At 37.0% G+C, this 27,222-nt stretch overlaps 1 protein-coding gene across 19 annotated transcripts in view; it reads right to left on the bottom strand.

Moving 5' to 3' along the window:
* Kmt2c (lysine methyltransferase 2C) overlaps positions 1 to 27,222 on the bottom strand; it is a 268,206-nt gene that overhangs the window by 173,351 nt on the left and 67,633 nt on the right. For 14 of the 19 annotated variants that reach the window (XM_047559963.1, XM_047559970.1, XM_047559969.1 and 11 more), the window contains 3 exons: positions 24,164 to 24,252; positions 6,195 to 6,336; positions 1,713 to 1,910 (listed from right to left, as the gene is read on the bottom strand). In XM_047559963.1, the coding sequence (XP_047415919.1) occupies positions 1,713 to 1,910; positions 6,195 to 6,336; positions 24,164 to 24,252 (429 nt within the window). Of the gene's footprint in view, positions 1 to 1,712; positions 1,911 to 6,194; positions 6,337 to 24,163; positions 24,253 to 27,222 lie in introns of those variants that run through there. The other 5 variants (XM_047559964.1, XM_047559976.1, XM_047559977.1 and 2 more) reach the window with 3 other exon arrangements.

The following is a 27,222-nucleotide window of genomic DNA, read 5'->3' as shown; positions in this document are numbered from 1 at the left end:
CTTAGGAAAGAGTATAAAGAGAAGTCAGCTGAAATACATACCCATAAAATTTCAAGTTATAAAGCAGAAAAAAAAAAAGGAAGAACATTTGGTTATATATTCTTATATTCAGTGCAAACACAAGGAAAAAATTCCATCATAAAAAGTTCCTATTTTTTTTTAATTAACTAGGTGTTCATGCTTCATTAGTAACACATTTTGCAAATATTTAAAATCATTACTAAATTAAATTCACTGTCTCTACCCCTACCTGTCTGCTGAATTTTCTAAGTGACTTCATTATAGGCTTTTAATCATTAATCAACAAACTGGGTAAGCACTAAATGTATATAACATGTTTCAGTAAGCCAAGCCAAGGCTATTTTGTAAATACAAACTATCTGAGCTCATGGAATTTTTCAATTAAAATTAGGTTCATTTGTAAAATAAGTAAATAAAGGAAATACAATTCTATTTCCCAGGAGAGGATTTTGTTAATTGACACCAATAGATGGAACATGAGGATATAAGATATACCCTGGTCTAATTCATCAAATTTGTTAATTACAGATGGACACTGTAAGTTTGCTGGACTTTTGATAGATTTTATTAACATGTAAGCACTCAACTGATGACAAAAGATAAGGTTCCTTTACATGATTTAACTACAGCCTTAGAAACATGAGGACTCTCCAAATACAGTACTTCTAGAGCTCCCTTAAACTGTTCTACCTTAAATTATTTTAAAAAATTCTGTTATTGTTTCAATTCCTGCTTCAAGTCTTCAAGGCATTGGCAGTAGTTCAAAAACAATGAGCCAATCAAGTAAGAACAGCACAACAGTGTTTCAGTACTTAAATCTGGAGACTAGCCAGACAGCACTTCAGTGATTACATCATTGACCTCAAGGAATAGGGCTGGTTAGTCTTCCAAGCTAAGTGAACTTTTATTAATTGACTACAGAAACTTCTCTCCTAACCAGCAGAGCCAAGACCCTATATTAAGATGGCCTTTAAAAACCACTACACAAAATATTTAAAAAGCATATTAGACAAAGAGTTTTAGGTAACTGCAAGGTACCCATGAACAGACATATCTATGTAATTATACAAATACTTATTTTATTTTTTTAAATTATCTTCTGTATCTGTAGAAAAGAGCATTTTAAACATAATTACAGAAAGAAAAAAAGGGGAAGAGGAAAAAAAGGGAGAGAATTATATCATGCTAAGAATTTATAGGACAGACAGCTCAACATTCTCTGACAAACACATATAAATTAGATAAATTAAATGAGAGAATGAATAAATGAATGACACAGAAGACATTAAGAGTGACAATTCTAACTTTGCTGTCATGTTAAACGCTTACCAAAAAAGGCTTATTTAGAGAAGGAAAGCAGGACCACATTGATGTTTTGTCTTCTTGCCATTTACAAATTCCATGAACTCCCCTCCGCCTATGTTATATTCTCTAAATGTTTCTTCCAAAATTAACTTTTGTCATCACACTGACATTGTTGACATACAATCAAGAAAACAGACTTTTTTAAAATAAGAAAGAAATTTCAAGGAAAGGGCTGTTTGCTGGGTTAATGGTGAGTCATAAGTTTCTTCAAGAATGTGGGAAACAGGAGGAACTCTTTAACAGTACAACTCCATCTGTAAACTTAGAAACATTACAATGAAAACAGTTTTATTCCATCCAAACAATTTAAATTCAAAACTGCTCACTTTCTCTGTCCTCTCTGTCGACGTGGAGCTGAGTTTTGCATTTTCTCGTAGGTCCCGCTGCTGTTGTCATCAATGTCCTTGTTGGAAGGCTGGTTTTTCCACGGCAAGATAAATCCAGGTGTTACTCTGAATTGCTTTAAGTCTCCTTGTCCTAAGGAACTTTTTTCCCCACAATAACAAAAAGCACAGAGTTGTTCACTGGTAAAATTGAAGAAGACAGAAAGGAGAAGAGCAGCTTTAGTCAACAACTCCTAAGTAGCACACAACCAGATACTGGTGCTTTAAAATTATATCTTCAGTGCAAACTAGGCTTCTTCAATATGTTTTCTACAGTCTATTCTATGATTATACTATGAGGACAATTAAGTTCAATAACAATCATACATAAGCAATTCTACCTTTCTGTAGCATGAATGTCTCCCCCTTTACTTTGGTGCTAGGGATACAGTCCAGGGCTACACCCCTAAACCACCATGATTTTTCTAAAATCAGTAAGCATACCACAATCAAAAAATTCTAGTTTGTACTTAGGAAAATGATCTTTTTAAAAAAATCTGACTAAAGAAAGTCAAAATATTAATAAGAATAAAGAATGTAAATCTAAGGATGGGGAAGAGGGCAAAGTTTAACAGCCTCCAGGTTGCATGCCAGCTCTGCACAACATGTAGTAACAAAGTTATATTTAATCACTGGATAGAACTTTCTTTATGCACAATACACACACACATCACTTAAGTGCATACACAAAGAAAAATATAAAAATAAAATTTTAAATGGTTACTGGATTAAATAGAGTGGATGTGGGGGAGGGGTCCAGAGAGGGTGAACAGGAAAAGGGAAAGGCCTGATTTAGGCAGAGCACAGGGGATTGATTTTTAGGGTTGTATATGATACCATTATGGCAGACAGATGATGAGCATTTGTCAAAATCCACAAAACTGTATGAAGTCAAGCGTGAACACTACTGTAACTAACGGATTCAGGTTAAAAATACTGCATCAATATTAGTTTGTCGATTTTAACAAATGCACCACACTAATACACAATGTTAGCCAAACTGTTGGAGTTGAAGGTGTGGTGATGGGAATACTGTACAATCTGTTCAATTTTTCTGTAAATTTAAAACTGTTCTAAAAATTAAAGTCTACTAATTTTCAAAAGAAGTCATTAAAAAGTTAAAAGATGAGCAAGGGATGTATCTCATGTGATAGTGTGATTGCCTAGCATGAACAAGGTTCAGGCTTTTATATCCCAGCATCAAAAACAAAAAAAAAGACCAAAAAACAATACACACCATGGAATATAGACATAATAAGAGACCTTAGAAAAAACAAAACTGAAGGATTGCTCCTCTCAGACATATTTTCTCTTTATACCATATTTACTGCTTCTACAACCAAATCTTTCTTCTCAGGCATTAAAAGTCTCCAACCATCACCCCTGCAGTAGTTACCCCACTAACTTTCATAACATTTTTCCTTAACAGGAAACAAAAATAATCTAATCTTTTGAAATATTATATTCAGGGGCTGGAGTTGTGACTCAGTGGTAGAGTGCTTGCCTAGCATGTGTGAGACACTGGGTTCAATCCTCAGCACCATGAATAAAATAAAGGTTCATCAAAATCTAAAAAAATATTTTTAAAAAATAAAATATTATATTCAGTTCTGTTTGCAACCAAAAGTCTTTTTTCAAACATATTAAAACAATCCAAAAGTAGACTACATATTAGCCATAAAGATGTGATACATTCAAGATGACCAATTTCACATAGAAAATATTCTCTGACAATAATGCAATAAAACTAGAAATGTACAAAAATTAACTTAAAATTTTGCAAATACTGATAAACTAGAAACTATATGGCTAAGAACCCTTCAGTTACTGAATGTGAAAATTTGTGAAATGCAGATAAAGTTGAAACTAAAGGGAAACTTATAACTTTATATAAATCATGAGTAAATTCAAGTTTAGATGTTAATGAGCTTAAGCTTTTAACTACTGACTGGTAAAAAAATAAATGAGGACACTGATAGAACATTAATCGAAAGAAGACAAGAAACAAAAAGGAAACTAACAGAATTAGTTTAACAGACAACTAAAAACAAAAGAGAAGATTAACAAAACCAAAAGCTAATTCTTCGAAAATATCTCTGGGGGAAAAAAAAGCAGGCAAAATGCAAACAAAATACAGAAGGAAGAGGAGAAATAATTACATATGCAACAAACAATAAAATAATAAAAGTTCACTCTCACCATTTTTTTAACCACCTCTTTTCAACATAGTTCTAGAAGTCCTAGCTAGAGTAATGAGGCAAGAGAAAAAAATAAAACTCTGTCTATTAGCTGACATGATCTTATGCATGTATAGAAAATCCTGAAGATGCCACCAAAAACTACTAGAACAGAAAAATTAATTCAGTAAAGTTTCAGGATATGAAATCAACATTTAAAAAATAGCATTTCTACATACTAAAAATGACCTATCCAAAAATCTAGAGAATAATCTCATTTACACTAGCAATAAAATTTTTTAATACGTCAATATAAATTTAGCCAAAATAATAATTGATCTGTGTACCAGAAATTATAAACAGTAATATAAGAAACTGAAAAAACACAAATTAAATGGAAAGTTGTCCATGTTCAAGAACTATAAGAATACTGTGAAAACGTCTGTAATACCCAAAATTATCCACAAATTCAATGAAGCTCCTATCAAAACTCCAATGTCAAAAAAAAAAAAAAAGTCTAATGTCATTTTTCATAGAAGTAGAAAAAACAATACTTAAGTTTGTATGGAACCAAAAAAGACCTTAAGTAGTCAAAAAGATCTAGAGTAACAAGAAAAAGCCATAAGCATCACACTGACTTCAAAACACATTATAAAATGATTTTACATCAAACCAGCATAGTACTGGTATAAAAACAGACACACAAACTGATGGAACAGGAAAGACATTGCAGAAATAAACCCACACATTTACTGTCAACTGACTTCTGTCAAAAAAGCTGAGAACACACAATGGGGAAATAATCGCCTCTTCAATAAATGGTGTTAGGAAAACTGGATACCACATGCAGAAGAATGAAATTGGACCCTTACCTCACACCAAACACAAAAATCAACTCCAAATGGGTTAATGACTGAACTATAAGACCTGAAAGTGTTTATGTATACAACATTCAAATGTTCCAAAAAGCACTGCGAGAGGAGGAACTACAGCATAACTAACACTTTTACACCCTTTACCTGGAACCACATAATAATATAATAAGCAGGGGGTAGGGCGGTCTCTCTGGCAGGCAAATCATGTGATAGAGAGCAGAGCAAGCTCAAAGGCCCTCCTACAGAATCCTGATCGGTATGTTCAGAGGCAGCAGGGAGATAAACATGGTGAAAGCACAGTAAGTGACAAAGGAAATATGAGAGATGGCCAAAGCCAGATCATGTCTTGAACAAATATCAAGGGTATGAAATGTTAAATATAACATATTTAATTTCAATACAACAGTATAAGACAGTAAGGGGAGAAATGACTTCATTTTAGAATATTTTTTGCAACTTTGCTAAGAAAAAAATTGGAGTATAGAAAGGCAAAGAGAATCAAAGATTATTCAATCCTTTAAAAGAAGAAAGGGAAGCAGGGGTGGTTTAAAAGGCTACAGCTTCCCAAGGGCATCAATGGTTTCAACCAAGATGGCAGACAAGTTAAGACAGTAGGAATTTGTGTGGGTTATCTTCCGAAGCTGAGCCACAAGATACAATGATGCGGATTATCAGGTATGAGAAAAAATAGAAACTGAAGATTAACTCAAAAGATTTTGGCCTAAGTTAACTGAGTAAACACTGGTATTGTTTACCGAAATGGGGAAAGATGATGATTTGAGGCAGAGGCAGAGACAGAATGAATAGTTTGGGACATGTAAAGGGTGAGATATCTAGCACACCCCCGGAAGGAGATGTTAAGCAGACAGGTAGATATAGAAGTCAGGAGTGGCATTGGAAACAAAGAAGCGGGGAAGGGCCCTCTCAAGGACACACAAGATTCATGGCTATCAAACTAGAGGTGCTTTCCAGGAGCTGAAGAAAACCAGAAAGCAGGGAAGGTGTTGCTTACTTCAAAGCTGAACTACATATCAATAGGTGATAAGTCCAATATTTCTTTTTTTAAAGGATGGGGAGAGGGTAAGGACAAAGAATATACTTAAGTTTACAGATAAGTATCAAAAATCAGTTCTAATGCTGAATATTACAGCTATTTCTTCAGCCAGGAATAGCATACTGCTAACGTTCTGTGTTCACCTGGGGTGACCAGACACCACTCTAAAGTACTGCCTGCTCTGCAACTCCCAAACTCCATAGCCATCCTCCACCCAACTACAAGTTTAAAGCTACAAAATGATAAAACTCCATCAAGATTAACATCTCAAATCCTTCCTCCCTGAATTTTTCCAATTCAGTTCTTTTCATTCTCTAACCTGATTTTGGCTTCTACACCAACAGAGACCTGGGAGTTTGCAGATTCCTCAGACACAGATCGCTGAAGAGCTGAGACTGGCTGCTTGCTGCTATCCACTTCTGTTTCGGCATCCTCTTCTGCAGACTGCTCTTTGATTTCTGCTTCACAGTAAACAAGAGGATATAAAGAGTCATTCTTATGTTTATATCAATCACTGGTGAATTTATCTACAACACATAATGTGTTAACGGAAAAAAAAAAAATCAAACAACAAATGACAATACTTCACTGATAGGAAAAGTTCACGTACATAAGTAATGATATTGTTTATATGTGTTACCTTCAGCAAAAGGATAATCAAAAAATTTATATTTTAACAGTCTTAAATTTCACAAAATATGTTTCATCCTTGGACTTACAGACTTCTTTAAAACAAGGTATACTTTTCCTTGTGCCCAAAGCAAAACAGACTCAGAAGTTTCATCTTGGTAATACTATTATTATATTCAGAATTTATTATATTCAGGAGTATAGCAGTCGATCTTTAGAATATAAATGTTTCAATATGACCCATTTTAAATTTCTTCATGTTTTACAAATTGAAATTATCATTAATTTAAAACAATCATGCATTCTAATTATTAGCCATTCTAAAAGCTAAATATTTTAAAAGAACACACCTTGATTACACTGTTTTTCAATTCTCAGGACTTCAATCCCAAATACCTTTTACCTCTCCTTTCTCCGGAGGCAGCCTAACTGCTGAGGACTTTAAAACACCCCCACCCCCAACATCATTCCTCTTTAAATAAAAATCATACATCCACTCTGGCTTTCCTGTGTGTTACCAGAATAAAGAGACACTGCATCTTCACCGATGCTCCCAAGGCACTTCCACAGTCTTGGTTACAGCCTTCTCTTCTAACACAAAATCTGTTCACACCTTTGCACACCAACTCCACACCCTTGCAGTCAGGTAGGCCCTCAAGCCCTTTGGGCTGCTCCTGTGGTGCCAAACCTCATGAAATGCACTGCAGAGTGTCTGAGCTCCTCACCTTCCCCTGGGCTGCCCTCTTCTAAGCTGAACCCGTCCTCCTCCTCAGCAGCTATTCTCACCAACACCACCAGGGGTCGCGCGCACTCCTTCAAACTCCTAAGAACGCATTTCACAGGAGGACTGGGTCTGCATCTGTGGCACTCCCACGCTCCGGCATCCCAACCACACGGGAACTGCACAACAGACACACTGAGCAGTTTGGATGCTAACTTTCACATCGAACTTTACCTTTCACCTCTCATTTCAGAATTTCAATCTGACATCCCTATATTGAGACTATCTTCTAAATTCAAAATGTATTTCAGCAAACTATTTTGGGGAAAAAAACAAACAATTTTGATAACTGTTAATTGTATAGTTAAAAAAAACTACAAATAATTGTAAATTCTGAGGAGTAAAATTAATGATTACATGAGGCATCAAACAGATGGCTTTGGTTTCACCACTAAAATAACATTTTTCTCTTTTTTTATTTTATTTTTTATTTATTTATTTTTTTTTTTTTTGCAGTGCTGGGGATTGAACTCAGGACCTTGTACTTGCAAATCAAGCACTCTACCAACTGAGCTATCTCCCCAGCCCCACATTTTTCTCTTTTTTAAATTAAAACTGGAAAGTTGACTACACAATGTTTGTAAGGCATATCAACCAAGATGTCCTATCTACCCCTAGAAACAAAATTGATATGGAGTACCCAGAATCAAATCTACAGATACATGTTTGTACTTAAGGGGGGGAATCAAACATTAATTTTGCAAATTTTACTAAATTAAAATTTAAAATTTATATATAACAAAAGATGCCATGAGCAAAATGAATACATTACAGATGAAAGGAAATACATGTAATTTGTATCCCCAAAAAGGTATTGGAATTCAGAATATGTCAAGAACTTTACAGGTAAACAAGATAAAGCACATAAACCTGACAAAGGACAAAGTTCATAGTCTCCTTCCTCTGCAGTGCTCAATTTTAGGAGAGCACTCATCTAGCTCAGTCAACATTCTTTGCAGCAAAACTTGGCAAGTTACACCAACAGAATATGACCAGAAGTGACTGCTGCTGCTTCTCCATCACCTAAAACTAAGTGACCTGCTCTGAGCAAAATTATGTTCCCCTTTCCTATGGAATAGACAGTCACCCAGCTGCAGTGATGCCAAAAAGTCAGTGCTCCATTGGATGCCAAAAGAAAAGAAGAAACAAAAAAACTCAGGTCTATCCCCAGCCACATGAAACAAAGATGCCACAAGAGCCCCGACTCCTGCTACAGAATACGACATGAGAGCAAAAATCAGCTTTATAAGTCACTGTTGTTTTCTAAAGTCTCTGGCATACTTGTTTAATTTATGTCCAAGTTAACACAGAAAGTGCTATCAGGATAGGGAAGCTGTCATAACCAAAACAAATACTAGGTGGCGTGATCGCCAGGCCATGAAATAGGATACTGCAGTCTGAAAATTCACAGGCCCTTTCCATGAGGCATCAACGTCTGACTTAACTGCGACCCACAAGAATTTGGAAAGCAGACTGTGCTTATAAGGCCTGTCACTCTAGGGAAATCATTCAGAAAGACCCACAGGTCATTCTGCATTGCCTGTTCTCTAGGGCTTTTACAGCCAGACAGTAGGGAATCCAATTCTGCTACAGACTCACTCTGCCTATTACATTTGAAGGACTACAAAATGGGATGTGTTAAAACACCTTTGGAAGCATATCATTTGTACTCACAGAGGTCCAACACACATGTGGGTATACCTTTTTTTGCACTGTTCTTAATACTAACAAGAAAGGTACGAGAAAGAAACAAGAAATGTAGAGTACAGTGGTGCTTTAGAGGCTCACAAACAGTGAGCCAGGTGGAGCAGAGACCCATGGCATTACATTTCCTATGAACATTTTTTTTCTCTAATGACAGTTCCATTAATCCCCTACCCCAAATTGTTCCTTCCAACTGGGTCTGGCCTGTCTGCTACTTGTTAATATGCTGCTATTTACCCCTTATAATATCTAACAGAAAATTTTCTTTCCTGAAAAACTGTATAACAGGTCTTTTATCTTATGTTTAACCCCTCATCCAAAAGTAAACACACAGCATACAGCACTGCTAATGCACAGCACTTCCAGAGAGGTTCCACTGCTTACAACAGGGAAAACAAGCAGAACGGTGTTTCTGTTACCCTTTCCCTTTCTCTAGAAACAGAAGGAAATGGCAAGGCTAAACACAAACGCTAATGGTAGATTGATAGGTTTTCAGGTAAATACCTTTTGAAAATAGGTTTCCTCTGTTCAGAAGGGGAAAAAAACAATTCAGACTCTAGGGAAATTATTTGTTTGATTGTTTATGTTTAAGAAATGAGATCAGGACCAGTTTTGAACCACAAAGACTGGCTTTGACAGTTCAACCTATTCTCTTCTTTATTATTGCTATCAGTTCTGCTAATGAGCATAACCTGGATATGCTAAAGAACAGTCAGGATTGATGAGTTGGTTTTATTTTTGATTTGAATTTTGCTGTTTTGCCTTTTTTGTTCTTTAATAAATAAAAAGGAATCTTGTAACTGCTTCCTTGGGAGTAGCAATTCCAAAACAGAAACAATAAAAAGTCTCCCTAAATACATGAAACTACAGGTTAATAACAAACTGTTTTTTAACTGTCACTCTGCATTTAGCAGAATATATTACATCCTACTGTCTGTCAAAGTCAAGGCAGAATAATTAGAGCTTATGACTCTCCCTTTTCCCACCTCTAGTCATCAAAAGATTGTCAGAGTCTGGCAGAACAATGTGCAACAGACTAGATCTAGCTAAAAATGACATCAGATGGAGATCCTAACCAGGGATGTCATCCAGACATGCTCAGGATGAATGTGACCCAGTAAAAACCAATGTTGTATTCCTAATGCCAGCACTTGGCTATCTCTAGTTTATCACTTGAAATACACACTCAAAGCTGATGCTTTGTCTAAAGGATGAAGTTAGCCATTCGATCAATAAAATAGTCTAGGCTGGGCTCCTCGGTCACTTTTACAGAGTTTTTGCCTTTCCTGGAGTTGTGTTTGTTCAAATGCCTGCAGCCCAAACTTGCAGAAATTGGAAAAGAGACTTTTCACATTACAACTTTTTCAGCATATTTTTCTTTGGCATAAAATCCCCAGTGAATCTCTCCCCTTATACTTTTAACCTGACCTAAATACAAACAAATACTCTCTGGTCAACGAAATGCTCTTAAATCAGAAAGCAACCCTGAGGGCGTGGAGGTGAAGGGGATGTCTATCCCCAGCAGCTACCAGTGGTTAATCTCTAACCTGCGCATGTGCAGGGGTGACTACACTGCTGAAGAACCTAACCATGTGTAGGCAAGTTGACGTTCTTAAGAGAACTTGACAGTTATCTATGCACTTCATTAAATGACATCACCTATGTGCCAACCATCTTTGGGGATACTAAGGTAAGTGAGTTCTAATCTCTGCCCTTACATAATTCCATTACATATCCTCTTTAGACCCTTTAATTTTCCATTTCCATGACTCTTACTCTATCCTAGTTAGTTCTATGACAGGAGAAAGTTTAAATTAATAACAAAAGTTGTACGATGTGGTAAAATCAGAGCATCTTAGCTCAGCCATGGACTAGTCATGTGACCTTTGTATGTTACTTAACCTCATGTCAACTTTACTTTGCTCCCCATTTAAAAGACAGATAATAGTATCTAATATAAAACTAGCTTTGGGATTAAAAAAAAAAAAAAGACAATGCATGAAGAGCATTAAGTCCAAGGCCTTTAATAAGTGCAGGTTCATGGGTGTTTTTCTGCATATATATCCACCTCCTCATCTGCAAGATTTTTTTCAAGGGGAACACAGATATTAGAGATTGACCCAGGGCGTTAACCACACTGAGCACTCCATCATTGAGCTACACACCCAGCCTAAGATCTAACTGGTTTTTTTTTGTTTTTGTTTTTTTGTTTTTTGGCAGTACTGGGGATCGAACTCAGGACTTTGTGCTTGCGAGGCAAGCACTCTACCAGCTGAGCTATCTCCCCAGCCCCTAAGATCTAACTGTTGATGTCAGACCACAAATGATTAAATTGTATTTTGAGAAGTAATAAGAATGAAGAGAACATATATTGGTGGCTATGAGCTAGAAGGTAGGAGAGCATTACTTTAGAATGATTATCAAACAAAATTTTGGGTAACTACTACACTGCCTTCAAATGCAGTCAGTACAAAAATACAGTCAGGAAACCTGTCCTTAATGGATTTCTGTGGAAGAAAGAAAACAGTACAGTACCTGACATGACACAGGACAACACAGGTCTGAGGGGCTGAGGGAAGAGGTGGCAGTGCAGCTCCTAAAGGGTTTGAAGAGATGTCAGGAGCCCAGTTAAAACAAGGAGGAGAGGCTGACTCAGCTTCTTCCTTACAAGGAACCTCTGGGGCTCCAGAGCTCAGTAGCTCACTTGCCTAACACACACAATGGCCTGGGTTCAATTCACAGCACCCAACAACAGCAGCAATCTGACCTATTATTCTCATTTGAAAGATAAGGAAATGAAGTCTCAAAGTTAGCAAAGGGAAAGTCACAAAGCTGAGGGCAAAGCCAAAACGCACAATCAGGTTTGTACAGGCACTCTGGTGCAGTGTCTGACAAAGCACAGAAGTTTTAAGAAGAGATCCATGAGAAAGAGAAATACTAACAGTTTTACAAGGACATTTTACTGAGGAATCACTTGCTGAATATCAAGACTATGAAATGAAAACTGAAATTAAAGTTTTCCACTTCATTTTTTTAAGCACAACTAAGATTATAAAGTGGCAAGAACACTTACCTCACAGACAAGTTCACAGAAATAAAAAATACTGATTTGGAGCAATTATGAAATTATTTCCCTCAAAAGTTATATAATTCTTCCAAAGGACTATATGTATCCTACAACAAACTCACAAGTATAACTGCATAATAGACTATAAGATGTTAAAAATATTCCAGTGTTCAAGTACAGCCTTTGTTACCAACACAGTACATTCTTTCAAAGCACCCTGGCTTTCAATGATGTTTATATTTTACTTATTAAGGGATTCTAAGTTTTTTTTTTTTTTTTTGGATTCTAAGATCTTGAGGGAAGAAATTACATCTTTACTTTTACTTACCCCTATTTTTATTAATATGCAAAATTTAGAAATTAAAAGAAATTATCGAGAATATGAGCAACAAGCATTGTTACTGGCAACACCCATTTCTCTGTCATTAACAGAACTGCAGATATTTTCTTACTGTATTCTATTTTTTCAGCTATCCCAAAATATCATTTACCTTTTCACCATGTCAAAATTATAGTAGTTATTAAATTCACTGCTGCATTTTACAGTTTAAGGGTAGATCTTTACAATTATTTTTATTCACTTAAACATTATTTACTGAGGGTACATGGACTTCACCAGACTGCCAGAGGGACAAAGGGCACAGAGGAGATGAAGAGTCCCCTCGGTTCACTCTGTGGAAATAGACACTGTTTTATAAACCAGAGACTGTCATAAAATCTGATTCATGGTCAATAATTGTTTAATTAGTTAATTAATTAATTATATACAAAATATAGATCTCATATATATAAACAAAGAATTATAAAATTTTTAAAAACTAATATTTGCTAATTACATTAGTCAACATTACCATTCACTGTCTGCTAGTTATCCAAGAAATACGCATGCATGCCTTCCCATATGTTCTGGTATACTACTAAATACAATAAAAATTATTTTCCTCTCTCCTGACTTCCTCACCTTACCTCTACAACGTAGTAATAACACTGTTCATGCACACTTCATAACTGCAGAGGAAAATGCTAACTGATAAACTATTTAATCATGTTCTCTCCTTTTTAACAGAAATGTCCAAAAGAAGAGTGTCTTAAAAGAGTTTTGATGACCAGATGTGTTTGTGTCTTATCCAGTGTACCCTCTACATCTACAAGGTGCCATAAAGCTAAAGCATTAGCGCTGGTTAGAAACAGCAAACTTTTTATTCATCCTATCTTTATTAAAATGCTGACACTGATTAATATGAACATGGTCACTGCTTTAACAGAACAAGGTATAATCATCTAAAAGTAAAGACACAAAAAATATGAGAATGATTTTCTTTGACAGTTAACACTATAGGTGACTTACTCTCCTTAATTGCTCCATAAACTGTTATAAATATGTATTACTGATATAATTGCTGATATGATTTCCTTAAGGCAAACACAAAAGGCTTAAAAATAAGTGCCCAAAATGTATCAAAACCCAAAACTACACTAATATTAATTAAAACTGTGATTTTAGATAAACTGTTCTCTAGATGGTTTATTTAGTTGCTACCAGTATTTCATTTAGTTTCCCTGTAAGGTTTTCAAAAAAAAAATGTTTTCAGTTGATTTTTTTATAATAAACAAAAATAAAAAAATATATTTCACCATACATCTTTACCTTATAACAATGGCTATTTATATCAATATTGATCTTCTTTTGACACTTTAGGTCTAAAAATATATATGTACATCAACCAATAAAACTGTCCTGAATACTCTAGAAAAGCCCAGGTATCAAGTGACTAACAACAAGTGACCCTAGATGATGTTAGAGAACAGCTCAGTTGCACAGGAATGCCCACCTGAATTCCTGACCCACAAAATCATAGGACATTTCTGTTGTTTTGAACCATTATATTTTGGGGTGATGTGCTATGCAGCAATAACTAACTGAAAATTTCTTTGTAAACTCGTCTGCAAATGACATACTATAACTAATCAACAAGTACGTGTGACTGGGGAGATAGCTCAGTTGGTAAAGTGCTTGCCTTGCAAGCACAAGGCCATGGGTTTGATTCCCAGCACAAAAAAAAAAAAAAAAGAAGAAGAAGAAGAAGAAGTACTTGTGTGTTTCTGCTCCATTATCTCCTAGTCTAAGGACCAAATTAAAAAAAAAAAAAAAAAAAAGCAAATAAGTAGCCACTAACACAAACGCTGATGCTAACTATGAAAGAAAAACAGGCTTCTGAAGGTTTTGCTGAGTCCATAAGTGACCTACATGATTCCCAATCACAACTCACTGGACACCAGTAATCATATAGCCCCACAAGAGGACCAGAAAATGTAACTCCAACATGTATACAGAAGGTAGAGAGCGAACTATGCAAAAGAGAGTACCACAACTTATCTACCATGATCATGTATTTAAAAAAAAAAAAACACACTGGACACGCCGCAGCTAAAAATGAACACAAAACTGGGCCTGAAGACAATTCAAGATTTTTAGATGTAATTCAAGGCAGATGATGCCACAGTTTGCCTCTTGAATGTCTCCCTGCAGGCCTAGGTATTGAAGGCTTGGTCTCTAGTCCATGCACTTTTGGGAGGTGGCAGAACCTTTAGGAAGTAAGGCCTTAGTGGAAAGAAGGTAAGTCATCAGGGACAGGCCACTGAAGGAGAGAGCACTGGGATGTTGGTCCCTTAGTCCTTCTTGCTCCTATCCATCCTGAGGTGAATGGAGCTCCTCTGTCATGCTGTTATGGTTTAAATATGAGGCGTCTCCCAAAAGCTCCTGTGGGGACAATGCGAGAAAGCTGAGGTGAAGTAACTGGGTTATGGTAGCTTTGACTTAAGCAGTGCACTGATCCACTGGAATGGATTAACTGCCTGGGGCTGTAGGCGGGTAGGGTGTGCCTGAAGGAGGAGGATCGCTGGGGGCGTGCCCTTGGGGTTTTTATTTTGTCCCTGATGAGTCATCTCAGTCAGGCTCTGCTTCCTGGTAGCCATGTCCAGAGTTGCTTTCCTCCACACTCTTCCACCATGATGCTCTCTGCCTCACCTCAGACACTGGGTAATGGAGCCCACCTTCTGTGGACTTCTGAAATCTTGAGCCCATATAAACTTCTCCTCTAAAATTCTTCTTGTGAGGTTTTGTGGAGAGTTTTTTGTTTGTTTGTTGTTTGGTCAAAGTGACCAAATTAAAACACACCCATTCCCAATACAGGCTCAAAAGCAATGGAACTGAGCAACCACTGATTGAAACCAAGCACTAAAATAAACTTTTCTTCCTTTTAAGTCAATTATCTCAGGTATTTGTCACAGTGATAGTGACTAACACTAAGCAGATGTCATTAGTAGAAATCCCTCTAAAGTTCACGAATGGTAGTCTTGATATTGCTTCTATTCAATCCTAACAAGTAAAAAGTGAACTGAAATATTGATTCTTCCTAGGCCTGTAAGAGATCATAGGGCAAACTGCTGCTCTCAGAACTGGAAAGACAGGCCCATAAGAATAACAACTGAGCAAAAACCTTCACCATCAGGAAGACTTGCACTGTAACTGACAAAATGCTATAGGCCCAGTGTAGACAAGTATAAGATTAAAAACTTGGGGGAGAGGGGACAACACTGGGGAATTTTACCTCCAGGACCAGGTTCTCAGTGAATATACAGAAAAATCCTTTTGTGCCTGGGGCAGGTTAAGGGTGGGGGAAGAACCATTTTTAAATATGCCAAAGCATTCTGTTTTTAACTAGGCCCGTCCACCTCAGGGGAAAAAAAAAAAAAGTGAACTACTGAACATGGTGACAAAGAATATCAACATAGAATTCTGTATCCTGCAATGTTATCCTTCAAAGCTAAATGGGAAATTAAGTTCTTCTCAGAAAAGCAAATATTGAGGAATTTGTCCAGTTGATCTACCTTGCAAGAAATGTTAAAAGTTGTTTAAGGAGAACAAAAACAATATAGGTCAGAAACCCAGATCTATATCAAGAAAGGAAGAGCATCTCAAAAGGAATAAGTAAAGGTAAAATTTTTAATTTTATTCTTAATTGATCTGAAAGATATCTATTAGTTCAAACTAATATTTGCAACACTATGCAACTAAGTAGGCTTATATATACTCATGTTTATGAATAAGTGGTGAACAGCTGGCAACCATGCACGGGCTGGGAACGCAAGACTATTTATTCTGTTACTACAAGGTATTCACACTACCAGTTAGGTAGTACGGTGTTAATTGAAAGTAGACTTGAATTAGCTGTGATTATATATTGCAAACTCTAGAATAACCACTAAAAAAGGGGTAAACTGATATATACTAAGAAAGGAGAGAAAACAGAATCACAGAAAGTGCTCAATTAAAATCACAAAGGTGGAAAATAGCAGAAGACAAAAATAGGAACAAACAATAATGATGAGACAATAATAGATACGGGAGCTATTAATTTTACTTGATCAAGATTTGTTGTAATCCCACCTACTCAGAAAACTGAGGCAGGAGAATCAAAAGTTTGAGAACAGGGCTGGGGTTGTGGCTCAGTGGTAGAGTGCTTGCCTCAAATGTGTAAGGCACTGGATTCAATCCTTGGCACCACATAAAAATAAATAAATACAATAAAGGTACTGTGTCCATTTACAACTAAAAATATATATATAAAAAAAGAAAGTTCAAGGAAAACCCGGACAGCTTAAGAACATCAGGTCTCAAAATAAAAAGGACACCAGATGTAGCTCAGTGGTAGAGCACTTGCTTAGTATGCATGAGGCCCTGGGTTCACTCTCCAGTACTAAAGGAAGGAATGCCAACAGTATAAATATATCAATTAAAAGACAGAGACTGTCTGAGTGATCCAAAAACAAGACCCACCTATTGTCCACAAGAAACCTACTTTAAAGATGCAGTTAGATTAACAGTAAATAGATGGAGAAAGATATTTCTATCCTAACATTGTACAGCTGAGAATGCAAACAGATATAGCCACTTTGACAGTTCCTCACAAAATTATTCTTCGCCTGGGATGCAGCTCTAGCTCAATGGAAGAGCACTTGCCTAGCATGCTGAAGGTTCAGGCTTGAAGAGTGGGGTGGGGTTGCTATAAACATACCCTTAGCAATCTAGCAATCATGTTGCTTGGTATTTACTCAAATGGGCTGGAAGCATGTCCATACAAACATATGCACACAGTAATCATAGCAGCTTTATTCACAATTGCCAGACCCTGAAAACAATCAAGGTGTCCTCCAATAGGTGAATGAATGATAACTAAACTATGGTACAACCAAACTCTGGGAAAACTCAGTTCAAAAGAAACAACCTATCGAGATATGAGGACATGGAAGAAACATGAACGTCTATCACTAACTTTAAAAAGGTGATCTGAAAAGGCTACAAGTATTCAACATTCTGGAAAAGGCAAAACTATGCAAACAATAAAAAGAATGGATGATGCCAGAGGGTATGGAGAGGTAAGGATGATGAGGTGACGCACAGACGACTTTCAGGGTCAAACTACTCTCTATGATACACAAGGACACATGTCAATATGTGTGTCCAAAACCCACACTATGTACAACACAAAAGATGGGCCTTTAGGTAAACTATGAACTTCAGAGGACAATAATACCATCCTCGTATAGGAGGTTGACAAGGGAAAAGATCATACCTGTGTGGGGTCACAAGGTATATGGGAAATATCTATACCTTCTCCCACAACTCTGGTATGAATTTAAAACTACTGTTACAGAATTCCCAGCAGAAATCTCACAGGCCAGGAGAGAATGGAAAGAAATACTCAATATCCTACAAGAAAAAAAACTGCCAGTTAAAAGTACCAAACCCGAAGCCTTATTTCAGAAATGAAAGAAAAATAGACTTTGCATGACAAGCAAAACTTAAAGTAATTCATTACCCTCAGACCAGTCCTACATAAACGCTCAGGTAAAGGAGTCCTACATGAGACGTGGATGATAACTGCTGTCACAAAAACTCACAATTGTACAAAACTCAAGAGTACAGCATATACACAAGAGAACTAGAAAAGCTACCCCTATTAATCCAGAAAACCACCAAACCACAAAGGTGAGCAGAAGGGAAGAAAGAAACAAAGCACATACAGAACCACTAAAGAAAAAAATTAACAGATGACAAGCATACTTTCACATCAATAATAACATTGAACTAAAACATAATTTTCCCCAATTTTATAAAAGATAAAGACTAGCCAAATGGGTTTAAAATGCAATACCCAGTAAGGTACTGTCTAAAAGAAATTCCACCACCCCTCCCCCCAGAGATGCATACAGACTCAAAGTAAAGGGATGGAAAAAGATCTACTTTGCAAATGGAAACCAAGAGTAAGCAGGAGTGACTATACTTGTATCAAATAAAAGACTGATTCAAAAACCATTAAAAAAAAAAAAAGACAAAGGAGGTCACTAAAATAATGATACAGGGATCAAATCAATAAGAATAAATAATAATTGATAATATATCAATTATCAACGCTGAAGTACCCAATTATATAAAGCAAACACTGTTAGATTTTAAAGGAGAGCAGACTGTAAACAATAATAGTTGGATATTTATAGCAGCTCAATTCACAACAACTAGATTGTGGAACCAACCTAGATGCCCTTCAGTGGGTGAATGGATAAAGAAACTGTGGTATATATACACAATGGAATATTATTCAGCCGTAAAGAATAATAATATTATGGCATTTGCAAATAAATGGACAGAATTGGAGAATATCATGCTAAGTGAAATAAGTTAATCCCCAAAAAACCAAAGTTCAAATGTTTTCCCTGATAAGTAGATGATGATATATAATGGGAATGGAGGGGTGGAGGGTAAGAGAAGAAAGGAGGAACTTGATTATGTAGAGGGAAATGAGAGGGGGAAGGAGGCAGGGGTAAAACTTGAAATCAACAACAAAAGGAACCTCAAAATTGTATGAATACACAGAAATTAAACAACATGCTCTTGAAAGACCAATGGGTCAATGAATAAATCAGGAGGGAAATTTTAAAATTTCTTCAAACAAATGGAAATGAAAACGCAACATCCTAAAACCTGTGGCACACAGTAAAAGGAATACTAAGCTATAATACACTTACAGCAGCAGTAAGTGCTCAGATCAAAAAAAGGAAAGATTTCAAAAAAAACTAGATGCAACAATCCAAAATTAGGAGAAGGAAGGTTATTTCTATAACAAAGATGAGAGCAACAGCAACGGCCACTACTTATGAATTAATCTACCCACCAACCACAACAAGACACTCATTTTACTTAATACTCTTATATTACACAATTATTACACTGCAAATTATTAAGTGAGTGTGTCAAGGCATGGAATTTACGTTGGCAAGAGAACCTTCTGATAAGCTCTTGAAGCCTCCTGAGACATGCAGGGAGAAGTCAGGACCTTGCACAAGACTCACATTTATGTTTAAATTAACTAGAAATTTAGAGAACTCTATTCTTTGCTTGGGTTCACTTATAGACTGTTGGTTTAATGACTGTTCCCCCCACTCTCCTTCCTTATTCTTCTTGACCTATATGTTCACTAAAGAACTGGATGAAGGTCTTTCTACTGAAAGACACAAAACAAGGACTAATACACAGGTCCTTGCTTCAGCGTAAAAGGCCAGGATAAAAAAGTATCCTCCTGTTCCTGTTAAGACATTTCTCTATACTTTAGTCTTGATCTCCCATGGAGACAGAATAAGAAAACAATCCATTTGTGTGGCCTGCTAGCCTACTTTTTGGAAAAAAATTACATGTCAGAAATTTGCTTTTGTGACAAAGAACAGTAAGAAGCTTAGAAAACGCAAACTGGTAGCCTAAGATGACAACATTGCTCCAGTTAGTGAAAGGGAGGTCTACTCATGTGTTACAGCACTTACAGTCTAGTGAGGAAGGCACAGAACAAATAAAAATATATCTTAGTTCTTAAATACCAGGAACAGAAGTACAGCAGAAGAGATCACAGAGCAATAAGTACTGGGGTTTTCTGTTTGTTTGTTTGTTTTAATGGGGGGAGTGCTGGAGATGGAACCCAGGGGTGCTCTACCACTGAGTCCTTTATTATTTTTTAAAAGAAAAGCCTCACTAAGTTGCAGAGACTGGCCTCAAGCTTGAGATCCCAAGTCAATGGAATTACAGGTCTGCACCACTGCACCCCGTCTAGTGCTGCCTTTAGACAAGCTGGAAGGAACGACCTTCCTGGGAAGACAGCACTAGAGAAGAGACTTGACTTAAGTGAAGGAGCAAGATGGTGGGGGGGGGTGTATTCCAAGGAAAGAAAACAAAACGTACAACTGCCTTGGAAAGAAGCGTGGCTGAACTCCAGGAAGGGAAAGGAGGTCACAAGGCTGGACCACAGGGAAAGGGAAGATGGTGTGGGACAGGGAGTCCCAGTAAGGGCAGAAGAGTTTGAAGGTCATGGTGCAGACTTTTGACTACATTCTAAATATGCCTAGAGGCTTTGGATGGTTGGCAGATGGAAGTAAAATGTTCTTAACAGCTGGTTTGGAAGGATCACAGCAGGTATTACATGAAAACAAGACTAGAATGGAGTGAAAAGAAAAGCAGCAAGGCCAATGAAGAGGCTATGTAGAGGCGCAGTCCAGAGGAGGAAGGGTGGTGGTAACCAGCTGTGCAATAGGCAGTGGAGGAGAACGAAGTGACTGAGCTCAGGAGACACCAACAAGGTGAAGCCCAAAGGAGTCCCAGGAAGATAAATCAAGAAAGACTTCAGCTGAAGTCTTGGTGACATCCTTTCTCAAATTAATTCATTAAAAAATAAAAATAGCGTGGAACACACCTGTAAACCCTATGACTTGGGAGACTGAGGTAGGAGGATCACAAGTTCAAAACCAGCCTCAGCAAATTAGTGGAGCCCTAGCTAACTTGGCGAGGCTCTGTACCAAAATTTTTAAAAAGAGTTGGGGATGTGGCCCAGTGGTTAAGTGCCTCTTGTACCCTGTATCGAAAAAGAGACACCAGGTCTGGGGTTGTAGGTCAGTGATAAAGTGCTCACCTAGCACTTAAGAGGCACTGGGTTCGATCTTCAGCACCACATAAAAATAAAGGTACTGTGTCCATCCACGACTAAAAAATATATATTTTATTTAAAATTTTTTTAAAAGGCTCCATGTTTCACCTAAACCACATGTGGTAGCATGGCTGAAGTGGGAACACGGGAAGAGGTTTCAGAATAACAATAAGAAGTTCCACAAAGAGCACATTCATTTTAGATCCTCTCCAAATACCTAAGAGGTGTTAATAAACAAGCTGAAGATAACAGTTCATGTTAAGGCAAGGAAAAAAAACCGCTACTCGTCTCCACTAATATGTACAACCTTTATGTTTTTATATATCAGTTAAAAAAATTTTTTAAAAAGTCATTATTGTGAGCTGAGAATGTAGCTCTTGTAGTGCTTGCCTCTACCAACAACCCAGTACAGCAAAAAAGAAGTCACTATCGTGATTTTTAGAGTCATCAGCACACGGGTAATATTGAAAGCCACTAAACTGAATAAGACCACTTGATATACAAGATGAGTAGAAAAGAATGAGGAGAAATCAGTGAGTAGAAAACACAACAGATTTGCAGTCCTATAAGTCAAGAAAAATAAAAAGTTCCACTCCTGAGAGTGGTTAGCTATGTGAAAAGATAATGGGTGGTTAAGAAGGACGAAGACTAAAAGTTGGTTTTAGTAATATGAGATTACTGATGATCTGACAAGAATATTTTTGTAGAAAGAAAAGAAGAAAGCCAGATTAGAGTGGGTTCGTGAGAAAACAGTCAAAAGTAGCAACCAGCTGGTTGCAGTGGTACAAACCTATAATTATAGCAACTCAGGAGGCTGAGGCAGGAGGATCACACATTCAAAGCCAGCCTAGGCAACTTACTGAGACCCTGTCTCAGAACAAAAATAAAAAGGGCTGGGGATGTAGCTCAGTGGTAAAGTGTCGATCCATTTTCCCACTATCAATCCCAATATCAACAAAAAAAAGTAGAAACCATAAGACAACTCTTTCAAGGGTTTCAAAAAGACTACTGTCCAGGACTTCTGCTATAAAGGTGAGCAAAGAACCTCACATTCAGAGCTAAGAGGAGATGAGTGATCAGCAGACTGTATGAGAGGGATGATTCTGCAGCTAATGAATGATTTAACGAGCTGGAAAAACTCCTGACATAGGAAAGCAAAAAAGCATGCACCCTCAAAATCCACAAAAGGTGAAAGTAGATAGAATCCAGGACAGAAGTAAAGGACTTAGCCTCAGAGATCCACAGAGACTTTTCATTCCATTTTACCAGGTGGACAAAAAATCCAAGTAGGAAAGCAGAATCAGTGGCTGAGTGTAAAAAAATTTTTTCACTGAAATAAATAAGATCATCAGCTAAATGAAAACTGGGAAGAAGTATTAGAAGTCTGAAAAAAAGAAGGTAGTGAAATAATCATTTTCAACAAATGGGAGAGGAAATTTTTTAAGTATGTAGAATGAAAGGAAGGCAGTAATCATTACCAATATGATTTGAGGTCACAAGTTTAAAATGAAACTAGTCAGCAAGATTTTGCATTTCTCTACAGCTATGTTCAGCTACTAGAATGCACAATCTGGGCTGCTGGAAGAGAATAATGATCACAATGATGAGTCGTAGAATCCAGCTTGAAAGGACAGCAACAAGCCCACTGGTAAGAGCAATGAGCTAGAGCTCCTGATAAGGTGAAAGTGTTACTGTGGTGTAGACATTAGGAGAAAGTGAGCTGGAAAAAGAAGTAGCCAGAGGGTAGGACAGCTAAGTTGAGATTTTGGAAACGAAACAATTGTCTCTGTGACTGGTACAATAAGAAAGCTAACACAGGACTATAAGAATGAGCAACTGAGGGGGACTGAAGAACAGATTTCTGAGGAAATCAGGAAGCTGAAAGGTTGGGGTATTGAATGAGTTATCAAAAATGACAACTGGAGAAGCACAGCAGAGTAAGACAGAAAGGCAGGAGCTAACCTACTGCTGCTGAGTGAGAATACCAAGAAGAATGTGGATACGTGTAACAAACTCTGGTACCACTACTGTAATTCATCAGGAATCATCCTGATGATAATATTATTTGAAACTTCAAAAAGACTCTTCATTAATAAGAGTGAACTACAGAAAAAAATGATATGAAAAAGAACTAATGCAATTTATGTAGATTCAAGTTTGGAGTAGTGTGATAATGTGCACAAAAGGGTGAATTTAAAATTCAGAACTTTCAAGCTTTATTTTGTCATTCTATCTACCTAGGCCCTAGTCAAGAGAGAGGTGGAAATTGTGCAGACTATTTGAAGGCTTTCCAAAAATTATAACTATATAATAACACATTTGACAACCATAAGGCACTTTCTGGAAAATTATAGTTTAAAAGATAAAGCAATTTTACACTCTTCTATAAAAACCTTATGACATTCTGTAAGCATCAGGATGATTTCAACTTCAGAGAGAAAGTCTAACACCCCATCCAACAATTGTAGAAAATAATGCCAATGAAGGACTACTTCCTGCAGATATCCCCTATATACAATATGAAACCCAGTCCCTTTGACCACTTATTAAATCACCAATCTCCTGTAAATTCTGGAAACCACTCTGGGCAACCTGCTCTACCATACATTTTGCAGGTGCACAATACACAGCTAACTGAGGGCACCCAAAGGTTCTGTAGACCAGAAACCTTTTTTAACCCAATATTTCATACTATCATTCACTAATGAAACACTTTCTCTCTACATACATATTAACGAAGAAAGCTTTGAACAAACACTTGATGGTTCACAAGCCAGAAATACCCTGTGATACTCATGGCCTGAGTCATTCAGTTTTGATTTTACTTTGATAAAACAGATATCCATAAATATAATTTCTACTAACTCGGGACTCAAGGAAAGGGGTGGGCGATGGGGACGAGGAAGGAGGAGCTGGGTTTTTCACAATGTGACTAGCTAGCCAACTAACTGGGACAGATGGAATTGCTGGACTGCAGTGTGTCGACCCTGGCTCTCAGCACATCTCCACACACATGCCAGGCACAAACGTGCATACCATCAAGGGCATTTGTAAACATTCTTGTTAAACTGTGATACCTGTTTCCACGATATTTTCTGCTTCTATTGTCTCCAGCCCATCCATGCTATCTTCATCATCCACCGTAGTTTTTCCTCTATTTCGAGGCCTACGAAGAAATAAACACACATATTTTAAAATAATGAATCTTAAGGCTTATATGTTATACTCCATATAAAGCACAATTTAAAGGCCTACAAAACAATTGGGCATTTCTCCAGCATTTTCACCATGTTAAACAGTAAATATCAGACTTTTTCTCCCCTACACTCAGTCCTTCCTTACACCCTGGAAGTGAGGACAGACCCAGGTAAGTGAGCTGCGTCTTTGAGCTGGCTAAGGGATCCCTATTCTGGCCTCCCCTCTTTTGAGTTGACCTTCCCAAGACTCCCTCGACCTACAGCAGTAGCTTCAACCACCTGGCAGGTTCTGGACTGAGTGCATACACCAGGCTGCAGTTGCACATTTAGTGAAGTGAATGAGGGCTGCCCAGACATATGTACTTGATTAAGACTGACATAAAGGACCAAATGCAAATGAGTGAAAAAAATAAAATTCCAAAAATTGAGGTATGATCTAATTGGGTTGCCTTATAAGTGTAATGAAATTTAATTTATAACAACTTTAGGAAAGTAAAATAAAGATAACACTAGTAGTAATGTGGATTCTTTAACCCAATGTAATGTAAAAAATCTTTAAAACAACTAATATCTTTTAATTATTTTGAAGTATACTAAGGAATAGAAATTAGAAAAAAAATTTTTAAATAAGATACAAATAAAAAACTGAGAATATAATATTCAAATAATTTTAAAGCTTCTAAATTGTTTTAATACTTAAAGAGGGAAAAAAAATACAAATGAACTCAGAACTTGAAAATAATGGAAAATAAGGGATAAAAGATAAGTGATATAAAAAATAAAGCAAAACCTATGTTTTAAATAGGAAATCCACTTATATCTTATTTTAAAAAGAATGTAACTGATCTAATCGTAAAGTAGATATAATATCTTAGACGTTAACATGATCGAAGTCCAAATAGTTTTAGGTGAATTATTGCAAGCTGCCAAAACATCATATTCAAAACAAAAACAACAACAAAAAAGGGGGAAAAAATATTTATCTGAACCAAATTCCTAACAAAAACTGTCCAAAACTATAGATTTTTAAAAGCCTTCAGGAAATAATGCCAGGAGTTAATAAATGGGATTGTATCAAATTAAAAAGCTTCTGCATAGCAAAGGAAACAAAAGTTTGAAGAGAGCCAAGTACAGTGGCACACACCTGTAATCCCAGCAACTCTAGAGGCTGAGACAGAAGGATTTGAAGTTCAAAGCCAGTCTCAGCAACTTAACCAGACCCTAAGCAATTTGGCAAGACCCTGTCTCAAAATAAACATACAAAAGGGCTGGGGATGTGGCACAGTGGTAAAGCACCCTTGGGTTAAATTGAGAGAGAGAGAGAGAGAGAGAGAGAGATTAATCTTTTGACAGAAGATTAATATTCACAGTATATAAAGAAATTTAAAACAAACTGAACACACACAAACACAAAATAAACAAAAAAACAAAAAAAATAAACACCTAACCCAAGGTGGGCATGGTGGTGCACGTCTATAATCCCAGCAACTCAGGAGTCTGAAGCAGGATGATTCCAAGTTAGAGACCAGACTCAGCAACTTAGTGAGGCCCTACGGGCTTATGAGACATAAAAACTGGGCGCAGTGTGCACACATGTAATCCCAGCAGTTCCAGAGGCTGAGGGAGAAGGATCTCAAGGCCAACCTCAGCAACTTGGCAATTTAGAAAGAACCTGCCTCTAAATAAAATGTTTACTTTGAACCCCTAGGTTCAATCACTAGTACCAAAAATAAATGAACGAATGAATGAATAATACATCTTAAAAAGGGCTAGGTATGTGGCTCAGGAGTCGAGTGCCTCAGGTTCAATTCCTGGTATTGCTAATAACAACAACCACCCAATAAATAAATAGACAAATGAACCAGGTACTTTTCAAAAGCAGCAAAAAAAAATACTTGAAAGACTATCCGACCTCCTTAGCAACTAGAGAAATGCAAATCAAGACAATACTGAGATTTCATCTCACTCAAGTCCGAATGGCAGTCATTAAGAATACAAACAAGGGGCTGGGGCTCAGTGGTAGAGCGCTTGCCTGGCATGTGTGAGGCACAGGGTTCGAGTCTCAGCACCATATCTAAATAAAAAAAGGTCCACTGATGACTAAAAATGTATTTTTTAAAAGAATACAAACAATAATAAATGCTGGAGAGGATATAGAGACAAAGGAGCACTGTTACACTGCTGAGGGGGACTGTAAGCACAACCACTAGAGAAATCAGTACGGAGGTTCCCCAGAAGACCCGGTGTGGAACCAAATATGACCCGGCTACATCACTCTTTGGTATTTATCCCAAAGAATTAAAGGCATGTTACTACAGTGATATATGAACACCCATCTGCAGGAATGTGGACAGAACTTGAAACCATTATATTAAGTGAAATAAACCCAAATCAGAAGGTCAAAGGTTCTATGTTTCGTCTCCTATGCAGAAGCTAGAGAGGAAAAAGGACAAGAAAGGTGGGGGGTGATTATACAAAAAGCAAAGGGAGATCAGTAAGGTAGAGGAAGAAAGCTAAGGGAGGAAAAGTAGAAATACTGGGGAATGATACTGACCAAATTATACTGTTATGTCATGTGCATGTAGGAATATGTAACAATGAATTTTGTCATTATGTACAACTATAATGCACCAGGAAAAATATGGAAAAAAACTGATTACAATACTAGTAAACACAATTAAAATACATGGCTGATTTAACATTAAGGAATTTGTTGGGCTGGGGCTGGGGCTGGGGCTCAGTGGTAGAGCACTTGCCTAGCATGTGTGAGGCACTGGGTTCGATTCTCAGCACCACATATAAACAAATTAATTAATTAAATAAAGATACATGACAACTAAAACTAAAGAAAAGAAATTTCTTAATATAACCTAACAAGTCAAACCACCAAAATAGTATCATTTCAAACCTCCTGTGGGATGAGGGGGAAGGAGGCAGAA

This window comes from Sciurus carolinensis, chromosome 8 (assembly GCF_902686445.1).
Source record: "Sciurus carolinensis chromosome 8, mSciCar1.2, whole genome shotgun sequence".
In the NCBI taxonomy this organism is placed as follows: Eukaryota; Metazoa; Chordata; class Mammalia; order Rodentia; family Sciuridae; genus Sciurus; species Sciurus carolinensis.
The sequence above is the reverse complement of the archived record's forward strand: the minus strand, read 5'-3'. Positions and strand labels throughout refer to the sequence as shown.